Genomic DNA, 20,680 nt, shown 5'->3' with positions numbered 1-20,680 from the left:
TTTCTCCAGGGTAAATGACAACTTAATTTATTACGGGTTAGAGGTAGAGTCGTACTCCGTCATCGAACGCTATCGGGCCGCGTTTATCGCAAACTTTCGAGTTTGCTATTTTTCGCCATTTATGAGAATAATCTTCGGTGATATTTATTATCGGATCTGGCCATTAAAAACCGATATCGAAGGTGTTCGTCTCCATTGCGGACACATTACTACGTTTAACGTTGCAAAATCTCCGTAGTACAAGAGGTCTTTCTTATTACGTGTTTTCGCGTACGCGAGCCGTTGTAAGCCGTTTATACACCGCACAATTTGCCAATTTGCGAAACTTTGCAACCGTCGACGTAGTACTACGTTTTTCCAACTTGTAAAATCTTAGTACCGTTGATATTACTACTCTATTTTTGCGTACGCAATGTTTCAACGCTTTCCACGTGTCGCTACGTTCTAGATACATTCCATTCGTATCAAAAAGTATTCGATGTTAAAAGCTTTTGTAATAAAACGGCTCAATCCGACGATGGTTTAAAAAATTAACATCCCGTGCCTTTCTAAGGATTATTACGTTACCGTTTCGATATACAAAATATGGTTGCAGTCCATGGGCCACGACCGCGCTACGGATAACGGCGTATGACTGTGCATAAATACTAAACTAATTCGCTATTCGTAGTCTCTGTCTTGGAAGACACGGTATGGCAGGATTTTTTGATTAGGAATAACGTTTCTTAGGGAAAGGTCTGAATTTTGGTTTTTCGTCGCGTTCTACGGTTAACCGACCCTCTGTAATTTTGAAATCATCACCAAGCGTAAGAACCATCGCTATCCGTCGCTTTCGTTAACTTCGAATCGTCATCCGAGACGTCTCGAGATTTCTAACCGCTCGACAGAAACTCGACCGTACCGACGCGATGTATTTAGAGCAATTCTGACGGACAATGGATCGCACTGGAATTTTGATAAATTTCGAAAAACCAAGGGCATTGTTTACGAGGACAGGATTCACTCACCCGTTCAAGGATAAACGATGATAAATTATGGATGCAACTGAGAACCTACGGCACGAGTGCTCAATGGGAACGATTTCGATCATCCAAGAGGACTGCCTAAAAGTTTTGCAACACTCTATTCTTTAGAGAAATTATTTCATAGATCGTTCGAATTGAATAGGAAACGATTCAACGATCCATTTCGAATGTATTCTCCTGGAAGGAGTTTGAGATTCGTTGGGGGATGTCATGAGAAGAGCGGTTTTTTGAAACGTAGAATTCTCGAAATTTTCTTACTTTCCAGAAGTCTTTTAGGAATCAACGCGACGATGTACGATCGCGTACAAGTATTAAAACCTCCGTTCGAGAGACGCAAAAAAATAGTTTTTATTCGAGAGAGAGAGAGAGAGAGAGAGAGAGAGAGAGAGAGAGAGAGAGAGAGAGAGAGAGAGAGAGAGAGAGAGAGAGAGAGAGAGAGAGCACGGACCTGCGGGTTGTGCTTTGAAACGCAACATAGGGGATGGAACGAAGAGACGAGAAATGACGCGCGTCCGTTGCCAAGTGGTATCCTGGGAAGGGTATGTAGACGTTCGTTGACCTTGAGCGGCCAATATTTTCTCTCCCTTTTTTAAATAATAAATCCATGACGACGTTTAAAGAAACGCTATAATAAATAACCAGCGATAAGAGGAACTGTGTTGCAAAGCTCTTTGGTCGACTCTCGTAATTCGTGTTTCTTTGTTAGTACGGCGCTGTTACGCACGATTCGACCAGTATCTCGGACGAGTACCGACGGAAATACACGTTGCGTTAAAATCTTACGAGGTAACGAAAGGGACTCGAGATTCTTTTTTGTTTTTTAAACGGCGCACAAAGATGCCAACGATTACGAGCAAAGATATTCCAGACTCTTGAGAGAATCGTTTTCATTTTTGTCCGCTTAAACTGTTCGGAGAAATCACGCGTTCTCGGTGATCTTTTCATTTCTCGCGTTTTTCTTCCTCTCGTCTCTAAGGTTAGAACGAAGACGAACTTAACTTCTACTCGGCGAGTGATTCGCGAAACTCGTCGACTCGCGAACGTAGATCGTTCGATATCGACGCGTCGTTCGTGGAAGCTTATCCTCAAATAAAACAATTATCGGATTAATTAAGAGAAACCGTGAATAGGCGAGTACGCGATCCTAAGACGTCGGAATCGTTCGTCACAGTGTGTTACACGGTGCATAACGTTGGTAATGAATTTACGCGAACGCGATGTACAAGTTTTCTTGTCCAATACTTGGGGTGACGAGAGCCGTAAAAAATATAGGATTACGTATCTCCAGTTTTGTCCACGGATTAAGAATTCGAATCGCAAGTTCTATCGGCTTTTTTCGGACGATTCTGAGGGCGACGAAAGAAAGCTTCGCGATAGAAATCCTTGTCCCGAAATCAACACTCTAAAATTATCGATTGTTTGCCGCGAGTAATTGCTGCATTAGTGTCAGGATTCGTTTACCACCTGTCCAGTCCGTGCGTAATCCAGGAACGTGTATTATATACGTATGTGCCAAAATTTTACTCGGCTTCTGTGATCAATTTTTGTTCAGGTTCGACGTATTATATTTAGCGTAAAAATTTTACGGCTGAATAATCTTTTCCTTACCAAGCGAACTAAGGTTAACTGAAAAAATTAAGTAACCAACGTAATCGTTCGATCGTTTAACTTGAAGCGAAATTGAACGCGATCGAATTATGGTTCTACCCTACTGGGATAAAGGATCGTAAAAGATGCACCCTAAAAAACAGTGACTCAATTGAATTCGAACGACGACTGAAAGTAAATTACCAAACCTATCCGAAGTGAATCCGAATACAGTAACCGAACTCGGTCGATTCGAGCGCAACAACTATTGTTGGGACTTTGCGGGCTCCTTTGTGCGATCGAGGACAGCGGACGTTGCAGTCGTCGAACCGTCGTGGGATACTTCGAAGATCACTCATCGGGCGATCAATCCGTTGGAAGATAGCGCTGCGTGGGGCCTCCAGTTTCAAGAGGATCGACACGGTTTATGACGTAAGAAGAAAGTTATAAACAAGGGAACGATTGCCAGAATTTCTCGCCATGGGATCCCGCTGCCTAAACAATGCGGCACGACGGTCAAGAGCTATGGAGATAATCTTCCAGGAATTCGGACGGACAACGGCTGTTCCCACGCAATCAACGCAACGCATCTGCAATCCACGTGGAATAGCCGATGGGGTTTGCAGCGACACCAACCACGCATGGAGGAGGAGGACGACACCTTTACCTCTAAGATGCGGCCAGAAAGAACGGACAGTCTTTTACAATCGACAGCAAGGGACAGGTCGAATAAGGAGAACACGGCCGAACTCCCGACTCAACCGATCACGATCGCACCAATACGTTTAACCTTCGCTCTCTTCTATACATATCCATTATCTTAATTATAATTATTAAATTATTCGATCCTCGACTCTGTAACTACAACTCAGTGTCTCGATCGACCGTTACAAAAGTCGGCGCGTGGCACAAACGTATGGTCGTTTCTTGTTTTTTGTAATACCGAGTCCTTACAGTTCCTTACGAATCTCGGGATGTAAGCGACGGTGCGAATCAATTTCGTGCACGATGAGAACCTTTCGGAAAGGTTAAGTCCTTGAAGTGTGCCACCAGGGGCAGTGTTGGTAGAGGAATATCTCAAGCACTCGAAGAATCTAACACAAGTGGCCGAAAATGGAGTCCGTCTCTTGCTGCAAACTAAAGCTTTTGTTCCTCGGTTGGAATGTCCGATGACCTCTAACCTCTGGATTTGAATCGAGAAAGCTGCTCTCTTCCTTAATAAGCACTTCACGAACGAAGTTGTTTCTGATCTTGTGAACTATACGTACTACGAACCCGATTATGCTTCCGAGTACCTAAAGGGTGTCCTTCGCTGTCTTCCTCGTTGTACCTCAGCCGCTCAACCGGTCGAGGAATTGGAAAAAAGGATGACCGAATTAACAAATAAGGTCATTTATTCGATTGGGAATGTAACCGCCCACCAAGATGAAGCAACCAAATTCGCTAAGCAGATGTCAGTCGTCTCTCAACGAATGTCATCCTTTCGGGCAATTCACGTTATCCAGTTCAACCTCTGTGTCCAAGGCAACCAAGGTGTCTGCAATAACCTTCAATGAGAATAGAGAATATTCTGGTTCCTCTAACATCAAGGTTGTAAATTCTGAGATCGTAGCCATGGAACCCCCTTCTTCTTATCCAGAGTTTGCGGTGTGTGCCAGTTTCCCGTTAGATTTTCGAAAGTACTTCTTCAATCTAGATCGATACACTCTAATAGATCGATTAGCTCAAAGACCTGACTTAAGGAAGTGCATAGGAGAAGAAAAAACCACGGATCGGAGAGCAGCCATATTAGAATGGACAAAAGGAGTTACAGAAACGAAGTACCAATGATTCATAAATCCTTAAACAACTCTGGTTAATTTTTTAAGTCCAACGTATCAGTATTCCCAAAAGATTTAGAAAAAAAAACCATATGTTTGTGCCTCGCGCCGACTTTTGTAACGGTCGGTCGAGACACTGAGTTGTAGTTACAGAATCGAGGATCGAGTAATTTAATAATTATAATTAAGATAATGGATATGTATATAAGAAAACGAAGGTTAAATGTATCGATGTGATCGTGATCCGATGGCTGTAACGTCCGCTGCCCTCGGTCGCACAAAGGAGCTCGCAAAGTCCCAACAACTACGGCTAAACTTAACCGAATCTAGGCCAAACTTTGAGATAGCGATCGAACAAGATTTGGACTCGTTCGAATTCCTTTTGATCTCGAATCGACCCAAGTGTACCAAGTGCTTCGCGTTCGTGTAATTTTATTCGATAACAAACGAAAAGATAATATCTTGGGATTTTCTCACGAAATTACAAGTTACTCGGTTCTTGGATCGCGCACTTCTCTCGAAAAATACCGCGTTTATTATATTTCTGGAAACGCGTCGCATGCAGCCATGGAAAATATGTACGATTCATTCGGCAAAAATATATTAAACGAGAATATCGAACGAAACGAGAGATATGCCTAATTTAATACTAAGTCTTCGGAGTCAGTCCATTGAAATTCTGCTGTACGCATCGCGCGTTCTTTGTGCGTACATGCGCACCTTACGTATATGTATAGTACCGTAACTAGAACGATTACCAATGGAATTGTTCAGCGACGAGTGAAGTGCTTCTCCTAATGTACACCTGAGCACCATACTCGGAAGAAACGAATACGAATGATATACATAAAAAATAAGAAAAAAAAAATCCTGACGAGAATTACGAAAAAGGAAAACACCCTACTAAATTACGCTAAATAAAACACACTGATGTACGCGATGTGATTATCGACGAAGGAGATGGAAACACTTTTCGTCGTTTGTTGCTGAGATTTCTCTTAAGAGAAGAAAGGAAACAAAAATTAAAACATTCGTACGTCATATTGTACGCTTTTTTTTAACGATTTGCAATCAATTCGAAAACGTTCTTAACGTGGAATCCACGAAAGCGAATGGAACCCTTATCGGCTAATTAATCGATCAATTACTTAGACAACTAAGGTGCTATATCGACTGTGTCGTAACAAGCGAAGCTACGTTTCGGTGACTTTTAACGAATTACGCTATCGTGATCGATAACGATGTTCTCTACGAAAAGAATCAGGGTTTCCGTGGTCGGATCGTACGCGATTGACCGCTCAGGTGGACTCGAAGACGACAAACGAAACCGTAGGAATGGTCGAATATCGCGGCGAGGGGGGACAGCTATGCTGCGACCTTGAGCAGCCAATTGATTTTGCTTCCGACTACGGCAGATTACCGCTTCCTCTCGGCGGAATAATTTAAGCTTGGTCGTTCGCCCTATAATTCCTATAAAATCTATATGTACAAGACGATCAATGCGTGCAATATATTAACGTATCGCGATTGGACCACTTATTTAGCATTTAGTACGAGAAGTACCAACGTTGGCGTTCAATGACTCGTCGCTAAGGGCCCAAAGGTGTTGTCGGATAAGACGATTGGTTCGCTAGCCATTTGCTTTACTCTTCTCTTTCTTTGTCCCGAATCACGCTACGTGTGGCGAATTTAGCGAGTCGCCGTTCCAAGACCGAGAAAGACACTCCACCTATCGAAGCCTGTAATTGCGGTGTATCTTTGTCGACGATAAAGTATCAATATTCGCTGTGATCCTGCACGTGTTTATTTCATATCCTGCATAAGATGCATCGAGTTAAAATAAACTCGCGACCCAAGTTATGGGTCCAGAACTCAGTGAACAGTGAATAGAATTTTGAAGACAATTGAAAAAACTTTGAAGCCAATGAAGACAGTTTACGGGTACTTTTAAGGGACGGTGAAGTGAATACAAAATATGGGAAACGGTGGAAATATTCGTTTCTCGATCCAAAAGTTAAATAATAACAATTATTCGGTGTGGAGTTGCAAAGTCGAACTCCTACCGATTAGAGAAAAATTGTGGGACGTTATTGGACAGGAAAACCCCTAATCAGTGACGGCAACATGGTCGCGGAAGGACGACGAGGCTCGTGCTACGATCGAATTATTGGTAAAGGACAACCAATTACAGCACATTCGGAATACGAAAAGTGCACGGGACGCATGGGATGCTCTCAGAGGGTATCGTTAGAAGGCCACTTCGACCACAGTAAGGTACTTTTGTTAAAGAGATTATGCCGTACAGTTCCCAAAGAAACTGGTGATATGGAAGAGCACGTTATTTTGAGAAATTAGCGGCTCTCGGTCAGAAATTGCCGAATAATCCAACGACAGCCGTGTTGTTTGGTAGCCTTTCAGAATCGTACGAAACGCTCGGGACTGTTTGGAAAACAGACCCGAAAGGAGTTTGAAGTTAGGACCACAATCCATTCGGACAAACTTTCCGAAGAGATGTACCTTCCTGCAAATATAATGGATCAAAATAAGCGATCGATCCTCGATTCGGATACGATAAACCGTACGACGTCCGAAAGATTTCCGCTGGCCGTAAAGTGTGTACTAGGCTCCGATGCAGTCACCGAAATGAAAATAAGCACTTGCGAAATTGGGCTATAAAGTTACGTGTTAAAAATTATCTCCGGAATTAATTATACGGGATAAACGTAGTCGAAGAGGCCTGTCCGGTGAACCGCATTGCAAATACCGGACGTACCTCCAGCGACAATCGAGGATTTAGCTGACAAAGAATTGGCAAGAGAAATCAGGATACAGAATTGCGGGCAACGGATAACCTGCGAGTGGTGCATTAAAGGTAAAATGGCACGTATACCTTTTCGAAAAGTGTCGAGTAACGGAAGCAACCGAACCCTATTGCAATACGGTTAAAGGGGTTCAAGATTTGGTAGGCTCTACGAAGAGGATAAATTTAGCAGCCGCGCCGAGCATACGGACACGAAATTACATTTCGTAAAACGTTTAAAGGATCAGAGAATCGTGAACCACGAATGAATGCTAACCCACGGAAGAAGTGACCGCGAACGTGCTAACGAAACCACTCGGGAAAATAAAACTGAAACATATGGCGGAAAAATGTGGATCGATTGGACAATGAAATGCGAGTGTCACGATGGTGGGGAAGGGTGTTGGCGTTCAACGACTCATCGCTAAGGGCCCAAGACCGTCGCCGGATAACGTCATTTGTTTCACTCTGTTGTTTCTTTGTCCCGCATCACGCTACGCGTCGCGAGTTTAGTCGGTTGTAATCCCGAGACCGAGAAAGAAAGACATTTCACCCAAAGCCTGTAATTGCTGTATATCTTTGTTAATAATAAAGTAGCGTTATACCTTGCGATCCTGTGCGTGTTTATTTCATATTCTGCGCGTAAGGTGCATCGAATTAAAATAAACTCACATGTTCAACCTACGGTCGGCGGATTCGTTGAACTTAACGGGATTTAAATTAAAGTTAAGTGCGTGTTTTAGTGACCGAGCGAGCAAGGAAACGCCTTCTAGTTACGGCACCGACGACGTCTATTAACTAAAAACTTTCCCATTCGCGCGTTTCCTCCCGAATACGCGCACGCGCACGCGCGCCTTTTCTTAGGCTATGTCCTAATTAGACGACGCACAGCGACAAAATCGTCGTTGTTCGACCAACCGATGTTGGTCGGTTGCACGACAATGCAACGGTATCCGTATACAGCTGACCGTCCGGCACCATTTACGGCCGAGTTAATCGACCGTAAGTTTTCAACGCGTCCTCGTTAAAGTGGGACTTGATTTTCCTCGGCGAAAGTAATTTCGTAAAATTGTAGTCGATTTGACAACGATTTTGTCATTGCGCGACACTTAATTGAGTCGCGGCGTTACTCCGGGAGAAACGCGCACGAAACGACTTCCTGCCTTCAGGCACTAGACAACAATAAATACTAATCGATTACCCAGACAGAACGTAGTACGCGCGATCGATTTTTCCTCGTTGACCCGATACTGGCCCCGCGTTATTTATCACCTAATATCGTATTTATTTTCATGAACGCTTTCGAACTCCTCTCGTCGTCCGAATTCTTATTATTTACACAATTTACGCTCTATTATTGCAACAGTAAAAAATATTCGTATTTACTTTTTCTCAAAGCTCGCGGAGGATACGTTAATGCCCATTAGAGTATTTTGATTTCAAGAATATTATACTTTCCAGTCTCTCTTCTCTGTGCTTTTGCACGAACAACGAAATTCAATGTTTTTTTCTCTCCTTTAAATACACGTGTGTATATATGTACACATGGATGTATACATGTATACGTACACGTAAATCGTACATACTGGTCGTAATAGAACACCGAAGGAAAACGGATGTATTCGTTCAACTTTCTTCTCGGATGAAATAGACTAGGTACGGGTAATGTTGACAATCAACGCGCTGGATACAGAGGTGCCGTGCATTTCGAGACACCCCGTGTACAATATTTTCGGAACCGTGCAGTTGAACATTTTTATTCGTTGCCGATCTATCATCCGTATAGTTAACAAAATTTCTATCAATATTTGCGCAGTATCGGACCAACATATTCCCAATATTGTTTATTCGGTGTTCCATCTTGTTAGAGTACAACTAACACTTTGTACGGCTAAAGAACAGACAGTATAGGTTGGCAGCGAGTGTAGGGAGACGAAGTTACCGAGTTGGCAACAACGAATGTATAAAAAGCGGAAACGCAACGGTCTCCTTCTTCTTTTTCGGATGTGCAATAAAGCGCGAAAGTGTGATAGCGAACAGTGTGTCGTAAGACGGGCAATCGTTTGTAAAAAGGAAAATTGTATCCGCATTCGTCCAGCAATACAGTTCATTGATATTATTCACGAATTCGTGTATCTAATCGTTTACCCGACAAGGTTTTCGTTTAACACATCTGGATAGGTATCGTTACTTAAACATTATTAACGCTATTTATTACAGAATATGTACAACGTGTGCGATGTCGAACATCTCGGGATAAAGATTCTCTTGCACACAGTATGTGGTCTTTACCGAAGATTGCGGAACTTGGACACCGCTGTAGATACGAGATATCGGCAACTTCTGTTCGGACAGGCCAATAAAGATTCGACCGATCAAGATTGTACAAACGATACAAAACCGATACGCGAAAGATTGCGTTCGATCGAAGTTGTAACTTATCGAATACCTTGCCGATCGATTTATTTCCGAAGGATCAAAACTTTGCATCGAATTTCGAACGAAAAGTATTAGTTTTACGCCCCGTATGTAAGGTTACTTCGAAGTGGTATCGAAAATTGCCGAATCGTTCCGCAAATTTCGGTAAATTCGAGCATACGGTGGAACAATACTACACAGGACACGAGGACAAAGACGGAATAGTTGAGAGAGATAGGTTCAACATCGAGGCTAAAATCCGATAATTAATGAAATCCTCGCGGAACTACGATTACTTGTCTATGCTCGATCATTTTTCAAAATTACCCGCGAGATATATGTACACCGAGAGAAAAATTTCGCGCTTAATCTCGTCTCGATTCTCGCAATATTAGACCGCAATATCGAACATCCTCGCAATAGTACGAATTTCTCGCTTTACCTTAATATTTTATAATACCTCTATCTGTATACTATATACGCGTTTAAATTTAATTATTACACTTTCTTCCGCCAAGCATTTTCAATCTTCTTTAGCCAGCTTAAATTTACCCGACGTAGACAACCGGTTTAATAAAATATGCTGCAATAGCACGAGTCAGACTTTCGATTACGTGAACTATTATCCCATTTTCCTTTCTTTTGTTACAATTCTCATCGATACTAAAGTATCTAAATAGAGCATGCTGCGTCGTGCTACGACGATGTTCCGTCGAAACATTGCTAAATTAAAGGAACTTCTAGGCGTACTACGTAAACGTACAATTATAATTAATAGTACGAAGTATTACAATAATTTACGCGTATAAACATAGAAACTATTTTAATAATACGATACAAATATATCCTTCCGTCTGTTCCGGATAATCGACCCAAATAATCGAAAGCTTTTAAAGTATCGTACAGCACGTGAGAAAAGTTTGCGTTAGAAGTGAGCTCGAATCTTTGGATTCTCGCACCGACCCTGGCGATTTCTATTCCATTCGATTCGATTCGATTCGTTCCTTGTTCGCGGGAAGACGAGGAATCGAATAACGTCTTGAAAAAGAGAGGGACGGGGGCAGGGGCGGGGGAGTTTCGTCGTTCGTAGAAAAAAAAAAAGAACCCAGCCCGTGGACTTGGAGGCCAGTCGATAAAACCTTCCTCTCCTGTTCGAAAATGCCGCGTCCCTGTGTATTCTCAGTCCTCGTCGATCGATCAAGAATAAATACGGCCACCGCAGAAAAATACTTATCCCGCTATACGTTACTATAAAATAGAGACACTCTCTCTTTTGTCTCTTTAGATTCCCTCTGCTTACGAGATAGCTTACTTTGTATACTTATTGCAAAGATTGTTGGCATGCTTATTGCAAGTTTATCTACAAGATACCGGCACGAGCGGAAACTGCACGAGCTGTGAACGAGATACATCGGACGACTCCCTTCGGAATCTTTCACCCCGAAAGAAGACTCGGGGCTCGATAACGATCCGTTTCGTGTTGGAAATTTATGCACAGCGTCAAGGCCGCAGCTCGTGCAAACGGTATACATGTAACAAGGAACTCTGGTATTTATGGATTCTCGTAGAATTGAACGCGCAACTTCTGGCTATCCACCAGTCCGAAATTGTCGACTCCTGTCCCGATGAGGGACACTCCGATCGGTGCACACCGTACACACGGGGTGAACGATCGTGGTGTAGTTGGCAACGGAGCGATTCGATTCCATCTTCGATGGAATATCGCGAAATTGTCGAAACCCTTTTCGGATTGGAATTTGGCCGGTAGAACTTTCAGAATCGCCTTGAAATCGGTTCAATCCACGAGCTGTCCCATTTCAATCGATCTACGTGAATATCGTTGAAGTTGCTAGCGACGCTAAAACATATTTTGAACGAACATTGAACGGTTCTAAGAGAAACCTCGGATGGGGGATATGATACCTTCGTAGATGGAGGACAAAGCAAGAAGAACTTTGCACAATGGGTTTCGTTTATAGTCGAATCGCAAATCGCTTTGCCGTATTTATAAGTTTCACCGGGATCGACCAGGCTCACGACATAGGCAAAATAACAGTTGGTCACGTAGGCACAAGTTTTTCTTTCCCCTTACCTTTTCTTGCTTTTCTATGAAAGATGCAACGTGTCGTAAACCTGTCGTAAACTCTACGATCTCTTTGGGATCGTAACGGGCCAGCGACCGCGAGTCTAGTCGTACCTACGTGTTCGATACCCTTGAGCAGTCCCCAAATTGTGAAAAACATTTTCGTTAACGGCGCTCACGGACCGAGCGCAAATTGAGAAAATCTTGACGCCTCTGCACTTCCGCTACAGAATTTTTTATACCGAATCAAAAGTGACGAGGTGAAAGTTTTCGTAACGGTTGGTTGGAACATTTCGTAAACTCAAAGTAAAAACAAACATTTCGAACAAACGCGATAGAAATACTCGACCGAGTTCACCCACCGCGTTTCAATTTTGTTACACTATTCAGCGTAGACATAAAATAAAGTTATCGTTTTGTTTTTCGCGTGCAATCGGTTATTCGTCGTACGCGATATAGTCGCTATTTTTTTTCTTTTTTTTTTCTTTTTTTTTTTTAAGTAGAATCACCCTACTATAGGACCCCATTTGTCCGAGAAAAATGTTTCTCGATGTTCGACTCGTCGAACTTTCTATTCGAATGATTATTTAAACGGCAAAAACGAAAGAAACGAGTGACGCTGATTCGTTGAATAAATGAATAGCCCCGAAAGTAGTGTTAAGGGGTGGGTTGGTTGTTCGAACTGTCTTGTTCTCGGAAAGATTCGGATAAATGTAATTCTACTTGGCTTTCTCGAAGGTAGAAGTGTACCTTCGGGAAAAAGATCGCTACTAGGGTCGGATCGCACTCGATCGATCGCTCAAGGCCGATGCCCCCACTGTGGATCGTGTCAGACACGACTCCTACTTTTGCGTCGAAGACGGAGATCGCGTGGCTGCGCGGATGCGCAAGCGCAAAGAGGCGATAAAATGGTGGGAGGACGGGAGGCCGGGAAGCCGGCCGGCCGGCCGGCCGGCCGGCTTGCCGGTCAGTGACCTTGATCGGTCAACTGATTTTGATCCGAAAATATAATCGGATGGTTCTCCGTATCGATAAGCGAAGGAAGGTCGTTGTTCGGCCCGGAGGCAATAATTTCGTCCAACGATTTCGACCGATTCCTTCGAACAGAAGCACCCTAATTCTACCCATCTGTTACTCTTCGTTCGCGCGTGTAAAATATTCGTTAAAGAAACGTGGACCGTAATTCGATTAGGTCTTTCGAGAAATTTCCAACGGAGAGAGTATTCGTAGATATGTATATGTAAAGTACTCAACGAACGGTTTCTCTGTTCCCTGCGAAAAACTCCCTGCTGTACTCGGTGCTTTGTTCTCTGTACACATATGGAAACATTCCCCGTACCTTAACTAAGTAATTAAATATTCGATAACGCGCGTTACTTGTAAAGGAAATAACTCAAAGTATTGAACCTCGCGGTGTTGCGGACAACACCTAAGTACGAACCTAACGGAAAGAAAAAGAACTCGTCCGTTTATCGACGACTACGTGTGTTCTCGACGTTCAACGAACACCGAATAACGAAGAATTCATTGTACATTGTTGCACGAGCTAGCAGACGACTCTACGACAACGCAATTTCGTATAATTAATCAGTTCTTTGCGCGATATGAGGCTACGGTTACTAAACGCGTGGGCTGGCTCTCCAGGGTAGCGAGAATCGCTACTTCGGGGACGTATATCCGCCGCGCGGAGGGACTAACGGTAAGAGTTACCCTTTCGAGGAATGAACAGTTCGTAGACTTGCATGGCTGAGGAGCTAAGAGCTTTTGGTTGCGCTTTAGGAAACACTCGTTGCGTCTGGAACCGTGTACAGACGCTTTTGGTTAGGCTCGCGTGCGATTCGAGTGGAACGTGTACGCTTTAACGGACACGAGTAGACGACGAAATCTGTTCAGTGGCTCGTCACCGATGTTCGATGTTCTGTTCGTCAACGAGCGCCGAGGGACGAGGATTTCGGCGATCAACGACGGCGGAACGACGGAACGATGGAACGACGGAACGACGGAACGACGGAACGACGGAACGACGTTCCCTCGTCCGTTCTCGCGCTCGTTGGATCGATCGCAATATTGCCCTGAGTATCGTTTTGTACATTGTATCTACACAAGTTTTGCGACCGCGAAGGTGTCTCGTGGAAGCGATCGCGTCGAGAATTAACTACACGGTGACCGATCTCATCGATCGAGAGGTACGTTCTCCAAGTTAGTTACGTTACCGAAATGCTGGAAACCGTTCTTGAAGATACGGCCCCTGCTGGTGCCAGCTTTCGTTTGATCGAGGAGCGTCACGTTGTCCTCGAACTCCTTCACCCACCTGGCGGTCTCGTTTCCCCAATGGAATCTAATAGGCGCGGCGGGATGATAGGGCTTCTTGATACCCGAATTGCGACTCTCCACACCCTCGGCCGAATGATAGAACGATTTCTCGCAAAAGTCTTGGCTGAGAAACGGTTCCAGTTCGGCCACGATCTCCATGAACGTGGGACGATCGCTGGGCCGCCACTTGAAACACTTCTCCATGATCTTCTGGATGTTCCCGGGACAATTTCGCGGCACGTTCAGAGTCCCTTTGTGTAACACGTGACTGAGCACCTCCTCGTTCGAGAAACCTTGATAAGGCATCTCGGCGAGCGTTAGAATCTCGTAGAGAACCACACCGAAGGACCAAACGTCCGAGTCGGACGTGAACACGCCGTCCGAGAGATTTTCAGGCGCCATCCACCTTATCGGCAAAAGTCCTTTCCTACCTATTTTGTAGTAGTCGGTCTCGTAAATGTCCCTCGCCATACCGAAGTCCCCGATCTTGCAGACCAGATCCTTCGAGATCATGCAGTTTCTCGCTGCGAGGTCGCGATGAACGTACTTCTTCGACTCCAAGTAGGCCATGCCGTCCGCGATCTCCGCAGCCATTCTCATTATCCTACAGGCGTCCGGTACGAGGTGGGTGTCCCGAATTCGGCGCAGATACGTCTTCAGATCTCCGTTCTCCATCAACTCCATTACAACGAACGGTGGATTCTCGATCGACACGACGCCCAGAAGCTTGATGATGTGGTAGGTGGAGAAGTTTTTCATCACCGATGCCTCGTTCAAGAACTCGTTCTTCTCTCGTTGACTGGCCGTCTTCAAGATGGTCTTTATCGCCACGGGTGTGGTCTTGTCGAAGTAGCCGCGATACACCATACCAAAGTTACCGAGACCGAGTTCCTCGAGGATCTCGACGCTCTCTCTGGGCACTTCCCACTCGTCGATCACGTATTTGGTCTCTATGTAGTCCGGATTCACGCTGGCTATCAGTCTTTCCTGATTCTTCTTCTTTTGCTCGTTCCTCAGGAACATGAACATCACGACCAAAATCAAGGAGAGCACGCCGAGGGTGAGCAACGAGATCAAGGTGATGGGAGCGCTGATCGAGACGCCTATGGTGAAGTAGACCACGTCCGAGAAGGCACCGTTTCCCGCCAGCGAGGTGGACCGCATCCGCAAACTGTACTTGCCCGGACTCAAATTCTTGATGAAGTAGCTGTTGAACTTTTCCCTGCGACCCGTGTGCGGTATGCACTCGGTGCTCTTTTTCGCGTCCCTAACGTCCAAGTTCGTGTACTCGACGGTGTAGGAGACCGTGACCGCGTTGGGGCTCTTCACCAAGTCCCAGGAGACTTCCACTATGGTGTTGTTCGTGACGCGAACCTTGAGGTTGCAGACGTCGTCCGCGTGCTCCCGCTTCTTCGTCCTGGTGTTCGTGTATTCGATCGACGAACACATTTGCGCCTCGTCCACCTTTATGCCGCACGCGGCCACGTTGACGATGTACCGGGAATAGTGGCGCAGGTTCTTGATCACGAACGAATTGTTCCGGCTGCTGACGTTGTAGACGAGCGTCACCTCGTCCACGTAGCCTCCGCCGACTTTCGAGGTATCGGTCTTGGAGGTTTCCTTCCCGTCCGGCTGAGGGGAGGACAAATTGTTGGCCAACTCGTAGAACTTGTCCATGGAGTTGTAGCTGTTGTAGACGCAATAGTCTTTCCAGCCGGGCGATATGTAACTGATGATCGTATTCTGATGACAGTATATCTCGAATTTGTTCGACATGATGAAGTTGGCCCTCGCGTTTTTCGAGCAGCAGGAAGCAGCGTTCGAGAGGGGCGTCTTCATGGTTACTTCCGACACGACCTCGTCGACCTCGAACTCGTTCTCCAAGGTGTCGTTGCAGTAGTCTCGCGAGGAGATCAGATCCTCCTCTTCGGGTATTATGGTCCTGGATACCATGTAGTACCCTATAGGACCGTTTGGATATATGGGATCTTGCCACTTGACCAGTATCTCGGTGTCGCTCAGAGGGGTCGACATCACGTTCGTCGGTGGCGAGGGTATGGTGCTCTTCGTTCTGAAGAAAATGATCTCCGACTGACCGACGGGATTGGCGAAGAAATTCGTGTTCTTCGCGATGAAGGTCTTCACGTAGACCCCGTACCTGGTGTACGGCTTTAGATTGGTGATGTGCTTGGAAACGGTGGAGCTGTGATTTGGAATATCGACGTCGAGAATTTGCCAGGTGTTGTTGCCACCGCAGGCGTTCGCCTCGTAGCTGATATTTTCGTTCTCCGTTTCGACGTAATTCAACAGGTAGCTGAGCAGCTGCTGGCCCTCCGGTGGTTTGTAACTGTCCCAGACCAAGTCCGCGTAATCCGGTCCCAGTTGTTTGACGGTGATGTTTATGTTGACGATGTTGCAGGCGACTTTCTCGCCGTTGGACTCGGGCTGCACCTCCAGGTCCGTGAAGTTCGACATGTTGACCATCTTGCTGAACTGTACGATCTTCGAGAGACACAGCTTCGGGTTATAGTGAAAGAACAATTTACCTTTCTCGATTTTGATCTTCTGCTCGGGCGGGAAGAGATCCGAGAGATTCGGGTTATCGAGGACGGCCAAGCTCGCGTTGTTCGTGTCCACCTTCTCCCCCTTGATGACCTTGAGCTTCTTCAAAAAGCTCAGGGACGTGATGGGGAAGGAATGGGTGATTTTCAAATACTCGGTGATCTCTTCGATCAGACCGAAGGCGTCGCTCAGCTCGTTCATTATGTTTGGATTCCCGTTTCGAATCTGGAACTCCAGCGCACCTTTCACCACGGTTATGCCGCGAAAACTTTGAGCGTCCGAGATGTGACGTATCAGAGCACCGTGGCTGACCTTCCGGCAGCGATTCTCGCACACTCGACACGTGGTCATCTGTAACCGTGCAGAAATTCGTATTACCGCAGGACCGAGAGAGCGTTCTCTCGAAGATAATTACAGCCCGGGATAGCGCGGAACACGGAGAAACCTCTGGCAGCCGATTGCGCGAAATAGACGAACGTTGCCCCCCGTTTCTCGCTTCGTTACCGTTCTAGGATAGCGAAATAAAAAGAAAAAAGAAAAAAAGCGAACCGAATTAGACGCGACGGACGTTTCCACCGTTAACGTCTCTTCTAGCGTTATTAAGTGCTCCGTATATCGCTACAACCGCTGCCAATTACCCGGCTATCGCTTTTAACCTCTCTAAGTGGAACACTTTGGAAATTCCCTCGTTCCGTAATCGAGTCTAGCAACTTAACAGTCGTATTTTCAGATAATGAACACGCGAGCCTTGAATTAACAACGGTGAAGGTTCACCGCGTCTCCTCGACTCCCACGCGCCGAGCGTACACGGAACGAACAACTCGAAATTTCATTTTCCTAGCGCACCCTGGTGTATCGACGAAACGCGATCTACGTACGTTGTTCTCGTCGAGGGCATCCTCGTAACCATCGGGACACTGAATCATACAGGTCCCGTTGAACGGTCGCCAAGCTTGTCCCTCTTCCAAGAGGTGCATCCTCTTCAGACGATTAATCTGTACGCATTCGTCCTTCGTGACGCAGCGTCTCGAAAGATAGGCATTTCTGCGGGTAAGATCGTGTTTTTACTCGTAACCAAGGTCGAGTTACCAAGCTCGAATGACGTTGTCTCGCGATATCACTCACAGATGATTCGGACACGTTTCAACGCATTTCCCTTCGTGCCGATAGTGTTTGCAGACGTAGCACTCGCTCTCCGAGGATCCGTGACACTCCCCGAGACACTGTTCGTGACACTTTGGCATTTCTGTCCTCTGACAGTGTTGAGCGGTCCAGCAGTAACCCTCCGGACAATGGGAACATCCTGAAATAAAAAAAGAAAACGGGTGATCGAAGCTGCGATTACAGGGTAACGCATCGCCGAAGCGAGAGGACTCTACGAGACGGAGGCAGGGCAGCTGTTGTCTCGGAACGATTTCGTTCGAGTCGGTGCACCGTTCCCGACGTTCTAGAAACAACGAAGCGAGCAGCAATTACTCCGGCGCAAACTTCTCGAAGGAACGTTTCTCGAAACGAGTGTTCGCAACGTACCGGGACAAGAAGCTTCCTCCCCGTTGTCCTTGATAACGTTCTCTCCCACCGAAACGATCAGGTCCCAATTGAGGGTATTGGTGTAGCAGAGAGCGGGATTCTTCTCGATGCGAACGCTGCCCCTGGAGATTTCCGTGAGCTTCTTCAGTCCGATCTGCGAAAAAGAGTTCGCGGCCACGATTCAGGCGCAATATCGGCAACCAGAGGTCGAACGGCCGGTTAATTCGATTGACTAATTAACGTCACTTGACCCGGCGGGTCAACTGGCCGCGCCGGGCAAATTAGAACGGAGCATCGAAGCCGGTCCTCGTCTCGGGCTCCCCGTGGGAATGATCGGGGAAACGAACGTTTCGCGACGCGAATCGCGATCGATCTCACCGGGCAACCTTTACCTTTTCTCGCGTAAAAGTACTCGCGCACCCGAGTCCCCAACGCGAACCAATCGATCGACCGGTTGATAACCGAAGAAACAATTCTTCCGCAAAAATGATACGGCAAATATTTGCTACTCAAGCAACGAACCTCGATCCACCGTTTATTTTGCGACCGATGCGCAGCACGACCGTGCACGTGCGCACTAGCGCGCGGGCGCGCACGCCAAGGGAAGCGAATCGCGCGTCAAACATTGTTTCGTTTAGGAGGGTAGTCTCGTACGTACTCGGCTTGAAAAAATATTTGCTCCGCCAACAGGACTTTTTGCGCCGCGTTTACCTTTTTCGCGCGATAGCCGCCGGCCGTGGACGCGTGTATATCATCGAATAGCAAATCGACCGACCGACCGACCGACCGACCGACCGACCGACCGACTTACCTCTTGCAGATTCTGCATCTCGTACAACATGAACGCGTAATCGGTGAGCAGGACGTTTCCTCGTATCACCTCGAGATTCGGGAACAGGTTGACGAGACTCTTCAGGCCGTTTACGCGGTACAGCAGTAGGTAGCCGGTGATCTCCCTCAGTTCGGGGAACCGTATGTTCTGAAAGTCCGCCTCGGTGCTGTCCTCGATCAAAACGATCTGCAGGAAACCCTCTATCACGCGGCAGTTCTTCATGATCGCAAAGTGCGTCACGCTGTTTCTAATGTCTATGCTGTGACAGATACCGTCCCCGATCATCATCGTTTTCAACCTTCGCGGCGCTTTCTCGTGGAGGACCGCGTCGGTCGACTTTGCGATCGGTTTCGGGAAGCTGGACAGCTGGCCCGGCTGCTGGTTCAGTTTCGTGTTGACTTCCATCGATCTACGGCGACAGTGAACAAATTTTTTGTAGGTTTATCGACCGATGTGTTCTTTCTCGAGTAGGGAGAACGAGCCAAGTATTCGCACTTTCCGAGGAAAGTCCGAGTACCGTTTATCCTTATCTCGCGCTACCCTTTTTCGGCACGGGCTGCGCGGGGCGTTCTCCGCTTCGCGAGGTATTACTTTCGAGAAAACGCGGGTACAGATTGTATTTTTGGCCGTCTCGAGGGCGGTTAACGGTTGCAAAAAGAAACAATTTCGTATCCCGCGCGAGCTGTGCCCGTTTCTACCGCATCGTCGCTACAATTAATTTCCAGCAAAGTACCTGGAAGCATCGATCGCTCTGTTGCTCCTGTGGGAAACGATTCGATCGTGGAACTCGGTATCGTCGGGGAGGAAGATCCAGTCCCGTTCGCGGGATCCTTCCTCGTTCCTCCGATCCGCGTAATCGGGATCGTATTTGCCGTTAGCGGTTTCGTCGCGGTGATTCGTCGTCTTCATCGACCACCTCGTCTCCTGGCAGCGCGCCAGGCGCGCCGCGACGCAGAGGAACACGATCAGCAGCGACCACCACCTCATCCTCGTCTCCTTGTCTCATCGACACTGTACCATTGACGAGGCTGTCGTCGAACCTTCCTAAATTATCCCACCCTCCGGTTCTTCCACCTCCGGTACAACGCTTCTCTCAATTAATCGTTCGACGATCGATGGATCGTCGTGGTCGTAGTCGTGGTCGTAATCGTGGTCGTAGTCGTGGTCGTCGTCGAGGCTGCTGTCCGAACGTGCAGGGAGACTATTACGAATTCGAGTAGCTCGATTACCGAGCACCGAGCCGAGCTCGGCAACACGCTCGCGTCTCTCTCGTTCGACGATCCGTCGACTCTTCCGTTCCCTCCCTCCCGTTCCCCCGTGGTCCCCTGTTCCCCTGTTCCCCTGCCCCCCGCACCCGCCCCCTCGTCCGGTTGCACCAGGTTCGTCGAGAATCGGGGGGCTCGCTTGCTTCGGGAAGGAACCGATCCCCGGCGCGAATCTCTTTTATCAAGCTCGAGCGACTCTTTGCGAAGATTTCGACTTTCTACTTGGCGCGAACGATCAAGAACGATGAACTGTTGCAGCTGCTCTCGGTTAATGGCTCCTCGTCGACCTCGTTACGAACCTTTACGCGTCATGCTCCCTTCTTCCTGGTCCCTGCGTAGAGCGTTCGCAAGCTTCGCGAGGTGTTCGCCTCCCGAGACGGTGGTTCTTCTCCAAAGTATCGTGCGAGTATCGTCGAGCGGACGATCGTGGGAGTGGTCGCGGGCT

General features: G+C 46.8%; 1 protein-coding gene across 1 annotated transcript; it reads right to left on the bottom strand.

Moving 5' to 3' along the window:
• Positions 1 to 1,416: 1,416 nt before the first annotated feature.
• Positions 1,417 to 20,236, bottom strand: LOC143148818 (insulin receptor). The gene is made up of 6 exons (XM_076315519.1): positions 19,704 to 20,236; positions 18,950 to 19,379; positions 18,139 to 18,292; positions 17,734 to 17,911; positions 17,487 to 17,652; positions 1,417 to 16,959 (listed from the first exon to the last, which is right to left on the bottom strand). Exons 1-6 carry the CDS (start codon positions 19,955 to 19,957, stop codon positions 13,906 to 13,908), a joined length of 4,236 nt encoding a protein of 1,411 aa, XP_076171634.1. The 5' UTR covers positions 19,958 to 20,236; the 3' UTR covers positions 1,417 to 13,905.
• Between the last annotated feature and the right edge of the window lie 444 nt (positions 20,237 to 20,680).

Source organism: Ptiloglossa arizonensis, chromosome 7, assembly GCF_051014685.1.
Source record: "Ptiloglossa arizonensis isolate GNS036 chromosome 7, iyPtiAriz1_principal, whole genome shotgun sequence".
NCBI lineage: Eukaryota > Metazoa > Arthropoda > Insecta > Hymenoptera > Colletidae > Ptiloglossa > Ptiloglossa arizonensis.
The sequence above is the reverse complement of the archived record's forward strand: the minus strand, read 5'-3'. Positions and strand labels throughout refer to the sequence as shown.